At 42.6% G+C, this 18,178-nt stretch overlaps 1 protein-coding gene across 6 annotated transcripts in view; it reads right to left on the bottom strand.

Moving 5' to 3' along the window:
* Positions 1-18,178, bottom strand: part of Sox5 (SRY-box transcription factor 5) — a 982,978-nt gene that overhangs the window by 194,847 nt on the left and 769,953 nt on the right. For all 6 annotated transcript variants that reach the window (XM_048432629.3, XM_048432630.3, XM_048432628.3 and 3 more), the window contains one exon: positions 14,244-14,330. In XM_048432629.3, the coding sequence (XP_048288586.1) occupies positions 14,244-14,330 (87 nt within the window). The remainder of the gene's footprint in view (positions 1-14,243; positions 14,331-18,178) is intronic.

Below are 18,178 nucleotides of genomic sequence, written 5' to 3'. Positions count from 1 at the left end.
CACACACAGATGCCCAATGGATGGAAGAATAAGCAGACATTCTGACACTTTCATCATAAATAATCTATAGTTTTTCTATCTTTTATGAGGAAATTACAAATTGCTAGTGAACATCTTTGATTCTTAGGTTCTATGATGGGCCTGCTAGTAATAAAAGATGCCCAAGTCAGAGTTCTTGATCTTTATTTTTTGTTCTGACAAAAGAGGCAAGGCAAAACCAGGGAAAATTAATAGCTGAATTATGATGAGATCAAGGCATTGTCACAGATAGGATCTACCTTTCATTTACCAGAAAGATTTGCTTTATTATTCATGAGTCTGTGTGAATATACAGGCATATGTGTGCAGGTGCCCTAGTAGTCAGAAGAGACTTCTGGGTCCTATGGAGTTCCAGGAGGTTGAGGGCCACTGATGTAGGTGAGAAGACCTGAACTCTGGTCCTCTGAAAAACCACCAAGCCATCCCTCCACTTCCTCCATTATTTATAAATTGACCAGGAAGATTCAGCATGAGAAACTCTATACTAATATAGAGGGAACACCTTGGCTCCTGAAGTGTAGCCTGGCAACAGAGCACATGTGATCGTGATGGAGATCTGGGAGTATCCCCAGGACCACAAACAAGGAGGGAGTTCTAGGGCGTAGCCAACTAAGTCTGAGATCATCTCGAGTTGTTGTAAAAACCAGGACACAGTTGATAAGCAAAGATCCAAGTCTGAGAACACAACAGTCTCCCACTGAGGGGTAAAATGTGGTTGGCAGATGAATATCACCTTAAGTGCACCTACACTTATACATGGATAGAGGAACTGACAAGCCATGGCGGTCATTTAGGGAAGGGCACTGTCCAGATATTTAAAATACCTGCACATCTAAGTCAGGTTCCATACGTGATAGTTCAGTAATGGATGCTACACAGCAAGACAGACATGCGGCTAGCTGAATTGTTCTTCTAGAACTCATGTGAGAAACAATACCCCCAGGGCAAAGTGCTAGATCACAGAGCAGGACACACTCATTAGATACACTGTTTGCTCCACACAGGCGACACTAGCCACTGTTTTAACGACATGTTTGCCACCTGCATCCATAAGGAGAGAAATCAACTGTGTCCCAGCCGCTCTTGCCAGCCAACTGAATCTCTTCCTAAAAGTTTATGAGGGAGAAGCACATTTTCAAAGGAAGAATGGCTACAGTCAGTGGGTTATCTTCAGACCTCTTATGAAAAGGAGGCAAAAGATAAATACAGTTTCCAATGTATTTTCAGGAGCATACAGAAAGTGATTCAGTGTGGATGTAAGGTAGGAATCATTACTTGTGATATTTCATTACTATGTATTTATCATTTCTATGTGTATATGTGCAGGTGTATGTGTGTGTGTGTGTGTGTGTGACACATAGGAAGTCTACACATGTGTATGTGTATATGTGTGTGTACATGTGCATGTACATGCATGCATAAGTGGAAGCCAGAGACTAAACTTGAATGCCTTTTGATTCTAATCAAGTCAGATTGATAACTGAACTTAGACCTTAGCAATTCATCTGGACTGACCAGAAAGCCCCAGGGATCCTCCTGTGTCCTTTGTCCCAGTAATGGGATTAGAGGTATATGCTGTTACACCTGACTTTTTATGTTGGGTGCTGGGCATCCAAATTCAGGCCCTTAAACTTGTGGGGTAGGGTAGGTACTTTACCCAACTGAGTCATCTTCTCAGTCCCTATTTATAATATTTCTCTATTTCAACACTTAGCTTTTCTTAGGACAGTTTGTTAATAGAGCACGCCAATTAAGTTAATATATCTCAGAAATTTGTATCCATCACAAATGAAGACATATTACTAAGGAAAATGAGCTATGTGACTCTCCCATGTTAGCATAAAATATACAAATCTCCCCAGGAAGCTTTCATCTGTGGAAATTTCATTTGACATCAAGATGCTGTATTGTTAGGAAAGCCCCAAATCTGAACAAACTCCAAAGCATACACTCTTTGACCAGCAGTCAACATCGTGTCTGAGAATACTCATCATTTCTATGAGACCCCCACGGACAGAAATATGTGCCAAGATGTGATAAGAAACATAGATATGCATAAATAACTACTTATATTTAAAAACCATAAATTATCTAAATGGCAAGTCAGAATGCTGCATAGCAGCAAGACATCTATACTGTGGGGTGTTCTGTAGTCAGAAGAAAGTTGTTCTAAAGAATGATGGGATGGGATTCTTGATAGAAGTTCAAGATTTGGATGTAAGTGAGGTGTTTGTATTAACACTCACCTTCACGCCCGTCTAAGTGTACACTAAAGGGGAAAAGACTGAATGCTATTGCACCTCCATGTCTTCAGGAACCATCCTAGGTGAGGAGATTGCACGTTATTTTAAACTTTTCTTCATATTTGGTAAATTTCTACAGTTACTTATATTTTCAGAAAATGTATCTCATGTAAATACGCAGCAATATAATTGAGGAGCCAGGGAAGCACAAGTCCACCAGCTCAAGCCAGTACAGCACCGGGGTATGAAGAAGAATGGTTTTGTTGATGAGATGGGAAAGAGTAGCAAAACTTCATGGACTGCCACTAAACTATGCAGATAAAACATATTTCACATCTAAAATCAAATGTGTGACTTTTACATCTGATTCTAATTTTATGAACCTTGAGCCCACTCCACTTTGCTTTCCTTCTCTCCAGCGCTAAGGATGGCATCTGGAGCTTCAGGCATGCTCAGTCACACTCCTCCAAGGAGCTCCACCCCAGCCCCTTGCTACTTCTCCGGCTCCCCAATGAACAAACCTACAGCTACTCCCAGTGTGTCCAGGTCACCCCTGATTCCCCGAGACACCATTATGTCTTGAACTCAGTTCCTCCCCCACTGCAAACAAAGCAAATGGTAAACTCCTGGCAGACAACAAGCCCTTGAACCTTGTCCAGTGAGTGGCATGAAGAAGAACCCCCTCACTTGTGACTGCTCTCCTGTCAAGCGACTACATGTTGCTAGGACAGACTAGAGTCTTTCATTTCATACCTATGCATAGAATTTCAGGTTGGGTTTCAAGGACTGTAGCCAAGATTGTAAAATTTTTGCCATGGTCTGTTTCTGTGAAATTTTTAGACTAAAACAAAAAGATAGGTTTGATGGCTGTGCTTTCAAATTTCCCTGTTCTTCACAACTGGTACGGGAGAATTATCTGTATTCTGTCAATCATGTATTTTAAATAAATGCTGATTGGCCAGGTAGGAAGTATAGGCGGGTCAACCAGACAGGAAGTAGAGGCGGGGCCATGAGAACAGGAGTATTTCTTCTGGGAAGAAGGAAGCTCTTCCGCCATTCCTGCCCAGACCACCGAAGACGCAACTTGTAAGCTGTCACACTGAGAAAGGTACTGAGCCATGTGGCTAACATAGATAATGATAATGGATTAATATAAGTTACAAGGACTAATAAGAAGCCTGGCCTAATGGGCCAATCAGTTTATAATCTTATGGAGTCCTGAGTGTGAATTTTCTTTGGGGCTTGCGGGCTGTGGGGTACCAGGTAGGACAGAAACCCCAACAAGCCGCCCCTCATGTTACACACAACGGCTGTCCAGTGCATATAAAGGGCTTACGGAGTGCTCTGTGACCATGAAGAGTCTAGCAAAGAGTCAGACAACAGTCTAGACTCAAAAATAAAAACAATGAACAACAATTGAAGAATATAACCCAGGTCCCGGGAGAACTCCAGGTGCTCCTCTCACCGGAAGGAAAACACTCAGCAGCTAGTGTCTACTCCGCTAAAGCGAGGGCTCCTAGCAGTGCAACACACTCAGAGCCACACTGTACACTAAGCTCAGTCTCCTCTGAATTGAAGCCATGGAACTTACTCCCCAACTTTCCAGGGCAGCCATTGATTCTCGTGTCCCAACTATCAGCGTGCTTTAGCATACCTGGAATGAATGTTCGCCGAAGGTCAAAACCACCCTGTGTCATTATTTCCATTTGCCTACTAATAAGGTGGGGGACAGTCCTGTGTGCTCGTGTAGGTTCCACCAATGTGATGCAGGTCAGAGGACTTCTTAGTATAATAGAAGAGATCCTGAGGACTGGGCCCCAACTCCAATGCCCCTGCCTCAGTGAGGGACCCAGCCCCAGCCTATCCTGAAGTGAGGTGTTCCTCTTCGTCCTTTGTCAAACACTTAGGAGATCCTATTGACCCTGGAACATAGCTCGCATCTTCTCATGGGTCTTCATCTCTACCACCACTTGCTGACCCCTGACCTGTCTCTCTCCCATCATCTGTGTAGTACTTCTCTCTCCTGCATCACAGAGTCTGTTGCTTTCCCCAGGAAAACCCACAGTCCAGGCAAATGTCCAGTGTCCTCAGCTTGGAAGAGGACATCAAAGCATGTCACACAACTCAAAACAAGAATCACTTTATCTCCACTAGATGTAGGAAGATCCCCCTCATAATTTATACCTCACCAATGTCTCTAGAAATTTCATAGTTTCCCTTAGTCCTCTGAGGGTTGTAGTTACGCAAAGGTGAACATCAGGGCTTTGTTCTAAGAAACCAGTCTTGAGATAGATTGTGGCATGTGAGAACATCACAGGCCGTACTTGGATAAACTAAGATGACCACAGTGACCCAACGCAGCATCATCCCATGGTATCAACTGTCACATTTGTAGCCTCAAGTTGACCACAATGATGGTACCCAAGGAGACAACTGCTTCCCAGGATTGGGAAGTCACATTGAGTCACATCTACAGCACACAGCTCCCGTGAGACTCGCCCAGTTCTAAATGTCAGTACTATGTACAGGGTTACCCAGGAAAGAATGGTTGCTCACAACTTAACTCCATATGGAAGAGATAAACAATAAACACACAGGCACTCAAGATGGACCTCGAAGGGCAGCTCCTCTAGTGACCTCTCTTAAACACTAACATTAAAAAGGTCGTCACACCTTGCTTCTTGTCAACCAATATTGTGTACTCTATGTTGTATTCTTACTGACTTTCTGTGTATTGTGTTACCTCCAAATTAGAAGTTCTGTAATAGCAGGACATCAATTTATTCTGCGCTATTGGTATCTACAGAATGAGGCTTTGTGGATACCTGAATAAACAAAATCAATGAACAAAATCAACCCAAGAAAAGTCAAAATGTTGCACAATTCTACCTACAAGATGGTCCTTCAAGTGATCTTTATTACATCCTAACAAGCTCTTGAAGTTGTTGAAATTAAAAAATAAAGAATAAGAGGGGGTTGGAGAGATAACTCAGCAGTTAGGAGGACCTGCTCCTCTTGCAGAGGACCTGACTTCAGTTCCCAGCACCCATACAGGGCAGCTCGCAACCGCCTGTAATTCTGCAAGACCAAGTGTGCTTAACTGTTGAGCCATTCCCCAGCCCTCAATAAAGATTGCAGATATTTACCTTTGGTTTTTAATTTAATGTAATGCAAATAACTTATTTCAAGGTGCTTGCACCCAACTACTTAATGTCCTTAAAAAGCAAAAATCAGTTTTACAAAATATCCCATTATATTTGCTGTATTTGGATTGCACTCAATACCTGTCATATCTGTTATAAAATTTTAATGAACTTATGTATTGTTCCGTTTTGTTGTATTGAATGGGTGGTTGGCATCCATGTATGTCTGGGTATCACTTACATGTCTGGTGTTGACAGAGGCCGGAAGAGTGCACAGGACTCCTTGGAACTGGAGGTTCCACGTGATGTGAGCCACCATGTAGGTGCTGGGAATCAGACCCTGCTCCTCTAGAAGAGCAGCCATGATATTAACCACTCTGACCTCAGAATCTTATTCAAAGATTCAGACTGGTAGGAAGGTCCACATGTGAAGAGACTAGAGATGCCAGGATATGTATACGGGGAAGACTAGGCATGAACTACTCTGGCTGGAACTTCATGGTGCTCCTCATGTACAGTCTGTCTGGAAATATTCTCAGTTTAAAGGTCTTTAGAGATAGTCTATTCTAATGCCATGAAAGACAGACCACTGAGCATTATGCAGAAGGCGCAGGCTGTATATACCACAACTCCAGTATGTGGTTTAGGATAATTGGTCTCTGGTTATTATTATATTTTTAACAATCTGTGAATTGGGACAAGATGCCTATCACAATAATTTTGTGAGGAAGTTGTTTATGGGGTGATATGCAATAAATACTTAGCAGTGACTTCCCTTAAATGAGCAGATGAGGACATGGAAACCACAAGACAAAGCCGGATTTCCCCCCCGGGTACATGGAAGAATTGGGGTCACATGACTGCTTGCTGCTGTGGCTTTATCATTGCCCCCTTACTAGGATTAGCATGAAGCCAGAAGAGTCTGGGACTGAGCACCCAACAGTCCAGATCATATTTTACAAGTTTTGGAAGAACCTGTATCTACAAGAATACAAATGATGTTATCATTATTTTAATTTTACAACTCAATTCCTCTCAAGCTTATAGACTGTATTAAGCAGCTGGATAACAATGTTAATGATGTTATTTTTTTCTAATAAAAACACAGATAAAATATGACCTCAGTATTTCCTATCACACCTGAAGCAAGCACAAGGAAGACTCTGTCTTGCATTCAGTACAACACATGTGAGAACCCACACTCAGGAACCCTGAGATCTGCCAGTGGAGTTCTCTTCCTGTCCCATGTCATGCACTCAGTACAGCGTGTGTAAAACCCTACACTCAGGGACCTCCAAGATCTGGTGGCAGCACCCTCTTTTCATCCCTAAGTTTGCTTGTACACCCAGTGGTAGGCTGACTACCGGGCAGTCAAAAGCGCAAGCGTGTTGCCTTTCTATGCATACTGCAGAGCGGCTTCCCCTGAAATACCCTCTGTGCCATCAGACTTTCTTCAGTCTTATGACATTTTAAGATACTTTTCTGGCAAAATGTGAAACATCAATTAGAAGCAACTGCAGAGGCTGGAAATTGAGCTGAGAGGATTAAAAACGTAAACATTTACTTTATTTAGAAGTAAACAACTCTGTGTGATATACCTTGCTTCTGGCTGACTCTTCATTAAACATCCTCAGGGTGTGACAGCTCTCTCAGGACAAAAGCATTCTCAGCCTCCCTGAAACTGCACAGACTCACAAGCTTCAGGTTGGCGTGCAAATGCCACTCTCACAGGGTGATGCTTCTGACCCTTAAACAACTACAGGGCCTTAAGGATGGGTTTAAGACACCTTTCCAGGTGACACAAACATGAACAGATAAAAATGTTGACATTGATGTTGTTGTATATATGTTTTAAATTTTCAAAACTCTAAACGAGTTTGGTCATTTCTCAGACACAGTTCAACTCTGTTTTTGAGACAGGGCCCTTCAATAGCTGGAACTGGTCAAGAAGTCTTGCTTAGCTGGCCCAAGGTGCCAGGCATCTACCTGTCTGCCTCCAAGTGCTGGGGTTACAACCCGGACACCAGGTCCACCCAGCTTAGCTTTTTACTGTGGGTTTGGGACTCAATGCAAGCCCTTCACCAGCCTTCCCAGCTACTTCACCAGGACTTAGATCTCGTCCCTGGGGGAAAGTCTTCTGACTGACTTCTGTTTTCAGTCTGCTCATTTTCAAGTTATTTAATGCTATTTAAACAGAATAATTATCTCTCTCAAGGCACATACTCAATATGCCTGTGTATTTCAAACATGTACATCACCTGAGAGATTATCTTAATCCAGGTATTGACTCTATTCCCATGCTTAATTCCTGAGCTCAAAGTCAATTGTATTGCCCAAAGGATTTTTGACATGAATCCAGAGATCTTCAGTGTTTTCTGCATGCCCATTGTCTAGAATGAGCAAAATTATGGGTTTGAAATAGTCATATTTTTATACTGTCAAGCTCAACTGACATTCCCCTCTACATTATACATATAGCATTTCATGGCCTTAACTAAAATATTAAAACTTCTTAGTTCCGTGTAGGAAAGATCTAGTCAAACATGCTCTGCAGTGGCCTTGTCCTGCACTCTTCCAGGACCCTGCCCAGTGAGTCTCCAATGTCCAATTTTCATTATAGCAGTGGAGGAAATAAGTGAGATGCCTGCACACAGGCATGGGTGCTACAGCCTACACATGCCCATCATAAGTACTGCGCAGTGTGTGCAGCTGATGCAGTGTGTGCAGTTGATGCAGTGTGTGCAGCTGATGCGGTGTGTGCAGTTGATGCAGTGTGTGCAGGTGATGCGGTGTGTGCAGTTGAGGCAGTGTGTGCAGCTGATGCAGTGTGTGCAGTTGATGCAGTGTGTGAAACTGATACAGTACTGCAGATGGTATGGTTTCTATAGCTGATACAGTGTGTGCAGTTAATGCAGCATGTGCAGTTGATGCAGCGTGTGCAGCTGATGCAGTGTGTGCAGTTGATGCAGTATGTACAGCTGATGCGGTGTGTGCAGTTGAGGCAGTGTCTACAGTTGATGCTGTGTGTGCAGCTGATGCAGTGTGTGCAACTGATACAGTACTGGAGATGGTATGGTTTCTGTAACTGATGCAGTGTGTGCAGTTGAAGCAGCATATGCAGCCGATGCAGTGTGTGCAACTGATACAGTACTGTAGATGGTATGGTTTCTGTAGATGATGCAGTGTGTGCAGTTGATGCAGCATGTGCAGCTGATGCAGTGTGTGCAGTTGATCCATATGTGCAGCTGATGCGGTGTGTGCAGTTGAGGCAGTGTCTACAGTTGATGCAGTGTGTGCAGCTGATGCGGTATGTGCAGTTGATGCAGTGTGTGCAGATGATACAATGTGTGCAGTTGATACAGTATGTGTAGCTGATATGGAGCTGATATGTAGCTGGTGCAGTGTCTGAAGTTGATGCAGTGCCGGCAGCTGCTTGGCTGAAAATGAGTGACCTGTTTAGATGAGTCAGAGCCACCGTGGGTCTCCAGACACTGTCCTCAGGTGAAGTGCCCATTCACTGATCTTTGGTGTCATGAAATTCCATGCTAGCCGAAACACTGTGGGCACCAGTGGTAGCCAGCAGTGATACTCTTGTCTCTTCCCCATCCCCAATCACCGCTGGCCTACAAAAGGCATCTGTCACCCTAGCCACCACTGCTACTCAGAACTTCTGCTGCAGATGACATAGAAAATCTCTGAGAGATACCCAGTGACAGCTTCTCGGAGTATAGCATAAGCTGACTGGCTACCATTGACTGACCTTTGCAGGCCAACGGTTACCTCCAAACTAGATCCTGTGTGCTTTCCATGTGTGCATGAGATGGTTAATTTTACTATATCTTAAAAACCTGAATGTGTCATATCTCTGAAGTGCCAGTGTATAAAATGGTATGATACCAGGCAAAATGTTCTGGTGTTTTAAAAAGGGAACATGAGGGATCAGTGCAAAATCTCTGTGGGTAAATGCACTTGCTGCCAAGCTTGGGCCCAAGAGCCTACATGAGGGAAGGAGAAAGCTGACCTGACATCTACGAATTCATGCCTACACATAAGCATGGGTGCAGATGCATGCGCACATGTCTGCAAGCACTCGCACACATAGTAAAATAAATGTAAAATTGAGAAATGAGTAACTTTATTCTCTCAAAGGCCAGCGACCTTTACTAACAGTTTCTTGAGAAAAAAAGGTGAGATAGAATCTAAATACAATTACTTATGGGCAGCCAATGTATCATATTTATTCTTCCTATGGGAAAAGTTTCCCACTTACTCTTTTTGAATACTTATAGTAAGAAGCACTTTTCATAAACTTCTCCAAGTTGTGACTTTACTAATTTGATCAAATACCTGCAAAGTACTTCATGGGTCAGCACCTGGCAGCTAAAGAACTGAAGACAGCACCATAGACTTGGCCACAGTGTTGAATCTACAAGTATTCCCTATCTCCTAACAATCTTTGAAAGTCATTAAGAGTCCGCAATCAGTCTCTCCTAATTTGTGCCTTTTGCGTTCTAATTTTCTATAAATCTATTTTGTAACCTAGGTAATTGACAAAATCTCCTCTTTGTATTTTTTTCAGGAGCAATTTGTAATCCCCATTTAGGCAAAACTTTTTTACTTCTTCAAACATTCTTTCTAAATTATCTGCATTTGAGTCAGATAACAAAATGTCATTGGTGTAATGGTAAATTATAGTATTAGAAAATTGCTTACGTATTATTTCGAATGGCTGATTTACAAAGTATTGGCATAGGGTAGGACTATTGAACATTCCCTGTTGGAAGATGGTCCACTGGTATCTCCTAGTAGACTGAGAATTATCATAAGTAGACACTGTGAAAGCAAATTTTTCTTGATCCTTTTCTTGTAAAGGTATAGTGAAGAAACAATCCTTTAAATCAATAACTAGAAGAGGCCATCCTTTCTTTAATAGAGAAGGCAGAGGAATTCCAGACTGTAGAGGACCCATAGGTTGGATAACCTTGTTGACAGCTCTTAGATATGTCACCATTCTCCATTTTCCAGATTTCTTTTTAACAATAAATACAGGGTGAATTCCAAGGGCTGGTTGATTCTTCAATATGGTGAGCATAAATGTTCTAAAGCCTGCAGTTTGTCTTCTGTTAAAGGTCACTGTTCAACCCATATGGGTTTCTCAATTAACCATTTTAAAGGCAAGGCTGTTAGTAACTCTGAAAGTTTGCTAGTTGTGTTTTTGTACAGCCTAAATGGCTGATGACCTTCATTTATAATATCTTATAATGTCCTAGCCAGAAACATGAGTTTTTGGGACTGCAGAAATGTTGACATGGGTATTCCATTGCTGCAGGAGGTCATGGCCCCATAAATTCACTGCAATATTAGCTACATATGGCCTCAGCCTTCCTTTCTGTCCTTCTGGCCCTATGTATTCAACCCACCTCATGCTTTGTTTTACTTGAGATAGGGTATCAGCATCTCAAATCAGTGGGAAATAGCCTGTAAAACTATGCCCATATTCCAAAAAAATGAACTATAGATATTTTCCTTTGTTCAGAATGTTGGTTACAAGTTGTTATGGATAATGGTCAAGAGAAAAGTTAAACAAAGGATATTAGATTCAGAGTTCTTGTTTAAAAAATGGGGAAAGTGCTATGGGACAATGGTCTTTAATCTTGTCACTTATATTATTTTTAATAAAATGCTGATTGGCCAGTAGACAAGCAGGAAGTATAGGCAGGGTGACCAGGCAGGAAGTAGAGGTGGGGCAACGAGAATGCTGGGAAGAGGGAGTGCAGTCTGCAATTGTGACCCAGATGCAGAGGAACCAAGATGTGGCTGCCTCAACAAGTAAGGTGCCAAGCCATGTGGCTAACAGAGACAAGAATTATGGGCTTATATAAATTATAAAAATTAATTAATAAGAAGCCTGAGCTACTGGGCCAATCAGCTTATGACTAATGTAGGCCTCTCTTGTGACTTCTTTGGGACTTAACTGGTATGGGAGATCCTTCTGTCTGTATATTAATTTTATTGGTTAATGAATAAAGAAAACTGGCTTGGCCTATAGCATGAGAGGAAGAAGGCGGAGTTAGGGAAGCCATGGAGCTACCACCAGTGTCAGACATGTCAGAACTTTAGCTGGTAAGCCACAACCACATGGAGATACACAGATTAATAGAAATGGGTTTTATTAAGATGTACGAGTTAGCCAGTAAGAAACTAGAGCTAATGTGCCAAGCAGCGATTTAATTAATACAGTTTCTGTGGGATTATTTCGGGTCTAAGCTAGCCAGGCAGCTGGGAACCAACAAACAGCCCCTCTACCAACACTTAATGGTTACAGGAACCAGGCAGGACAGAAATCTCAGTCAACAATTCCTATCCCCTTCTCTCTCCAGTACCCTAACACCTTCTCATATCTCTTCATATCTTTTCTTCTCTCTCTCTCTCTCTCTCTCTCTCTCTCTCTCTCTCTCTCTCTCTCCTTCTACCTATCTTTGATTCTTTTTTTTCTGAGAGTCAATAAAATTTAAATAAAACTGGCCAAAATAAGCGGAGAGGCCCTTCTCCCCATCTAAGATGCAGTAACTGCTGTGGAGCTGGTAACACCACCCTGACATGCGTGAAGTTCTATTCTAATCTATTATTTAAAATGATCATGGCCAAACCACCCAGTCATTCAGCACATTTATGCTCTCCTATTTTAAAAGAACATGCAAAGCCCAGCCCTTCGGTCTCCCAGCCAGAAACAGTAGACAAATGTGTGAGTCTCACACCTTCCTCTGCCTCGGATAAAACGGCTGCAGAAACAAGGCAGCCATTGTTCTCCAACTTCTTCTGAGGTGGCAAGAAACCACATTCCTGGGCACTGACCCCCCAAATTCATTTACCCCCAGAGGCAATCTTCTATTGTAGCCTCTGCACCCATGAACAATGACCTGCAATTGTGACTGTCACACACGGACAACTCAGTGCTGTTTTCCCCACTTCACTGGGAAACCTGAGCTGAACACCTAATAACCATCTACCCCTCCCCCCGCAGAAAAAAAGACACACAGTTGCTTTCAAAAATGCTTCTGGAAACAGCTTTCTTCTTCTTCTTCTTTTTTAACAGAACCAGAGGACAATAACTGAACTTGGTCTCTGAATGCGGAGCTTTAAAAACTCGAAATTAAAGACAGAAACTTCTTTTGTGATTGTACGGGAGCATCCTAAAGCAGCCCCCAGGCTAGGCTCAAAGGATAGCACCTAGCCTCCATCTAAGCTTAGCATCACTGCTGTCAGGGCTTTCAAGTCTGACTTGTGAGGGAAGAGAAGGAGGAACTGGATTGCAAGGCTTGACGCAGGCACTCCTCTGCCTCCACTCTCCGTGAGGTCAGTGTGGAAGACAGAGGCAGGGACTGTATGTCCTTCACCTCGGGGGTCATGTTTAAAAATACATCAAAAAGGTGAAGGACTTGATATCCTGGAGGGTTAAGCATCCCTTTGTGCTCCCCTTAAGTTCTGGAAAGCTCTGAGGCGTGCTAATTGTTCATTTCAATTTCCTTCCAGATAGATGCTGGTCATCAAACTTATTGAGTTCTCCCTCATCTCGCTACCCATTCTCAGCCTCTGAAGCCAGAATGGATGCAGCTTCTAATGACTGACGAACAAGTAAATCATCAGTCAAATGATTTTTCTGGAACTTTCCACAACAGTCAGATATGAAAAAAGAGTTTGCTTATGAACTGTGGAGTTTATTTTTGACAGGTGCTAAATGTAAATTTCAGACATCTAAAATTAATATCACTGTATATATATGTGTATCTATATCTATAGATAGATAGATAGATAGATAGATAGATAGATAGATAGATAGATGGATAGATAGAGAGATAGAGAGATAGATATAGATATATATTGGAAGAGTTGAAAAGACAAATGTTTTGCTTTACTTCAGGATACTTGGAAGGAACAGAGTCTTACAAGAGAGACTGTCACTTCGATTCATACACCACAAAGTCACTTAGACTAGACATGTGCTTATATATATACTGATATTAATTGGTAGATGTTTGAACTTTATTCTAGCACCTGTTGAAGATAAGTACCACAGTTTATAAGCAGATGTGATGCTGCTGATGACCGAGCATCTTGACATTCTCAAAGTTAATATTGCTTTAGAATTTAGGACTACAAGTACCAGGCTGACAGCAACAGGGTGCAGTTGCTGCCTCGTACTCTGAGAAGTGTTGCTTTAGAACTAACTGAAAGGGTCATCTGCTTCCATTTCTACATGAGAAAATTAAATCTCCTCCCTTGTTACTGGAAGTTTGTTAAGATATGAATATTCAATGTTTTCTGAAGTCCACAGAGAGCCTTTATTAGTTGTAATTGCTGACTCCAATAAGCTCAAAGATAATGTTGTAGACACTAACTGGAAACACCCTTGTACTTCGTCTGCCTTGCTCATCGTGATGGGCTCCAGCTGGCCACTCTAAGTATGCATACTTCAGACATAGACTATGAACTGTAATTTCTAACCTCACCAGGCTCTTGATGTATTCTTACCTTTGAAATAAGTCGCGCAAGTCAAAGAAGAGGAGAAGGAGAGTAAGCCACAGAGAGAGGAGGTTTGTGCTGTTAACACAAGAAAACCAAAACCCCATCCTTGATCCTACCCAGTGCATGGAGAACACCCAGAGAGACCGGGTCTGCTTGCAGCTAGTAGGAAGGCCCGCCCTGGAGCATGCAGGAAGCAGAGGGCCCGGGACAGAAGGATTCCAGAAGCCCTAAGCCTTACAAACAGCAGCTTCATTTCTGAGCATTGTAGATCAAAGCAGCACATACTTCCTACCTTTTATTTCTCCGAAGTTCCCTGATCCCATTGCCAGGAGCTTGTCTTTCCAGTCCTTTGAGAGCAGCTTTTCAATACTGGGGGTGTCTAAGGAAAGAGAAAAAGACAGCTATAGGCAAACAGGCAGCACTCTTTGCAGCGGGCTCATGGAAACCTGTCTGCTAAGAACAAGGCCATTGCGGTCCTGGCCCCAGTTCATAATGACTTCATCAACAAACTGATAACAGGGAGTTAAACAGAGAGAGAGAGAGAGAGAGAGAGAGAGAGTGTTTGGTCACCTGCTGTTTCGAAATCATTAGCTTTTTCCCCTTGCAGAACAAAGCCATGCTAATTCTTTATGATAATGGGCTTGTGTGAACCCACAGCTCATTGTTTTAAATTTGGTGGACAAATTCTTGCTATAATGGATGCTTGTCAATTTCAGAGTGTTAGTCTGTAGTCACAAAATAATTATGTTGATAAAATGCGGAGTGAAAAAAAAAAGCGGCGAAGAATTAGCCCTTAAACCTGCTGCATGTAATTACGTCCCTCTGTGTGTTTACAATTCCGTGCACTTTATAATATGTGTAACATTGTGTGGTGGCAACCACCGCGCCGTAGCAAGATTTGTGCGCACACAGTGAACACTGGAAAAAAAATAAATAAAAAGCAAACAAACAAACAAACAAAAAGGTTGACATAAAAGGCGCTGTTTAAAGATGGCCAAATCGGGCGAAGCGAGTGATGTCTCTAATGGAAATGCATTATTTGCTTAGTTCAGATTTGTATCACGCTTTCTGCAAACGCCCCAGGTTGGGACAGGTTGGACACATTTTCGAGAGCAAGGTCACGAGTTACAGAGTGTGGTTTGTGTTTGTAGATCCCTGGCTCGGCCCTCCCCTTTTGTCCTGAGCCTTCGCTATAAGTAAACACAACTGTAATAAAAGCAGCGTGCATTAGACTCAGGTTCACACAATGGAGCTGTACATTCACTCCTGTCAGCGTCTGGCCGGGGAGGGAGTGACAGCGCCTACCTACAGTGACAACACATTTCAGAGCGACAGTCAGTCAGCCTTGGGCTCCGTTAGAAAATAAAACAAGCGCTCACACTCCCAGAAGGTGAGTGTGCCTTGTGTCACATCTAAACGACAGTGCTACACCCGCTATTCTGGGTCTTAGACACATGTTGTTGTCTTCACCATCACGCATTTCTGTTTGTTCCAGTGATTACTGGCCCCCCAGGAGGAACAGAAAGGGATGACTTGCTAACTTATCAGAGAGACCGTCTGTCCTGGGGGTCTCAGTGAGGCAGAAGTGAAGTACAGAAGATTTCTAAGATATTGAAAATGATAGGCGGAATTTAAATGGCAAAAGATAAGTTATTGTTTTAAGTCCATCTATATAGGTATATATAGGCATATGTACCATGCATGCTACGTGACTGAAATACATATTTCTCTTTGTCACGAAATATTAATTTCTAATTTTCATAATGAAGGACTGAACTTTGTACATTTTCCTAAGATATATAGCCCTGTTTTTCCATCTCATCTTTTGGAAATGACAATAACAACACGGTAATCAGCCGGAGTGCAGACTGGTGCTGTAATCGCTGTTTCCACTTGCATCATGATGTTTCAAGCAAGTTAAAAATCCTTCTGCACTAAACTTCAGTGTGTCTACATTCCCAGTGAGCACTGGGAAAATCAGTTCTTAAACCTTATCAGAGTAGGTCAAACAAACACCACTGTTTCTTTATTCAGAACTCAAAAAAAAAAATTGCCTGAGTAGCGTGTAAACAGGGCAGGGCCAGTATGGTGTTTGTAAGAGAGTTCTGTCAGTCATTAGAAGCTAACAGACCTCTGCAGAGCAGGAATGCGGCAATAGAAATCCACCGTGGACTAACAATGGCCCCTGAGCCTCCCTGCTCCAGAAAGAGACCTTTTTACTTTTAAGGCTATTGTCTGCCAGGTCCCTAGAAATGCCTTTCCCTTGCAGCTAGACAAAATATCTACTGTCGCAGCCTCATAAAGGGACAGAAGTCTTCTGTCGAAGTTGCAGAGTTAAAGAAACAGCAGCCAGACTTGTGGAACCTGCGGAACATTCTTGGCCTTCTTGTTAACAAGTCTTAAGATAAAAGGCTTTCAGAGAGCTGGTTCAAGTTGACTATTAGCATACAGGAGGGAGGGATGGATGGAGGGATGAAGGGATGGATGGACGGATGGAGGGAGGGAGGGAGAGAGAGGGAGGAAAGGAGGAAAGGAGAGGGAGTGTTTGTGAAAATGGAAAATCAGAACTACATCTCGGGGCTGTCATGTCCAGGGATGACTAAGGATCCAAATATCCACACTGAGAGGCCTCTGTCTTTGGACTGCACAACAGTTTCCACGTCTGTCCTCTCATTTACTCCACAGTCACTAGAAGTCTGAGAACGTGTAATTGCATCTATGTTATGGGCTCATTCTAAGGAGGACACACACACACACACACACACACACACACAGAGTCAGGAATAGACCAGCCTGGGGTTTTAAAATATATGATGGGAAACAGTAAAGTCTTAGGTAGAGCTCCATTTCTTTCCTAATATCCCTTATGCACAGTCATGAGATGAGAAAACTCTCATTTTTAAGGCTAAGTTCTGAGCAGCAGAAAAAGCCCCTTCCTTGTGGCATGGCAAACTTCTCATGGCAGGTAAGGATTGATATTCACCTGTTAAGAAGTACCGGACTCGGCCACTGTGACACTAACTGCTAATCTCAGCCTGAGGTTTCAGTCACATCCACACATGATCACACAGGCAGACACACCCTTACTTCCTCTGTGGGGTAGCTCTGGATTCCAGGGGCCACTCGGAACTCCACCAAAGTAAAAATTTCAAAGAATAAATTGAACTTTACAGAATAATGTGTTTACATGAGTATTAACTATGGGATTAAAAGCTAGATTTTTTTTGAGGCTCTCATTAGCATCAGAACTTAATCTAATTATATGATTTTGCACTATGGAGTTTGCACTGAATGGTTTAAAAAAATCCTATGAGAATGTACAATTAAATTACCCCTGTTACTTATAAACCAGAAGACTCCTGGGCTAAGAGTGCAAAGCAAACCAGATTGTCACCTATCTACGACAGCAGCTACCTGGAGGAGCTGGGGAGGGGTGGGGTCTGAACACAGCCTTCGCTATCAGCTTGCTGCCTGAATTTCTGTCACCTAAATAGGGCCGGCAAGTCTCCTTCCCACAGCGCACTTCCTGCCATGGTCTCATGTCCTCACAGGCCGTTCCTACAGTCATGTTAGGGGATGGCGTCCAGTCATGGGGACAGTCACGTGCCCTCCAGAGTAACGGAGTTTCTCAGAGAACGGTAAGGAAATCTGTGATTAGAAACGGAAAAGACAAAATGGCAAAATCCCAATATTTACAACCACCTGTTTTCTCAAGTGTGAATTCAATAAAGGAATGTCTACCACAGCTCTGTAAGTACCACTCACTATTTATGGTGTGAAAAGTTATAGTTGCTCAATATGCAATATTTAGTTTTCAAAAAGGAGGCTCACTTTTAAAGACACAGAGCTGAGTTGGACACTGTGAGTATGGCTCGTGAGTCTTTGCAGTATTAGTAAGCTTCCAAGTTCTGAACTGTTCCTTTTTTTCATAATTTTTGTTTGTTTGTTTGGTTTATTTATTTATTTATTGGATAGGGTCTCACTATGTAGACCAGGCTGGCTCCAACTTGCAGAGATCCGCCTGCCTCTGCCTCCAAAGCACTGGGATTAAGGGCGTGCACCACCATGTCTGGTGTACATTTCTTAGGACTTCATTCTCCTAAGCGCTGGTTTCATGGTTACCCTCAAAACTCACTATTCCCTCAAATACAGTCATTGTTAGAGTCAACAGTGGCTCTGGCACAGTGTCTCAGCTTAAAGAGCCCTCTCATTCATGACACCTTTGAT

Source organism: Myodes glareolus, chromosome 3 (genome assembly GCF_982192425.1).
Source record: "Myodes glareolus chromosome 3, mMyoGla1.1, whole genome shotgun sequence".
Lineage (NCBI taxonomy): Eukaryota > Metazoa > Chordata > Mammalia > Rodentia > Cricetidae > Myodes > Myodes glareolus.
The sequence above is the reverse complement of the archived record's forward strand: the minus strand, read 5'-3'. Positions and strand labels throughout refer to the sequence as shown.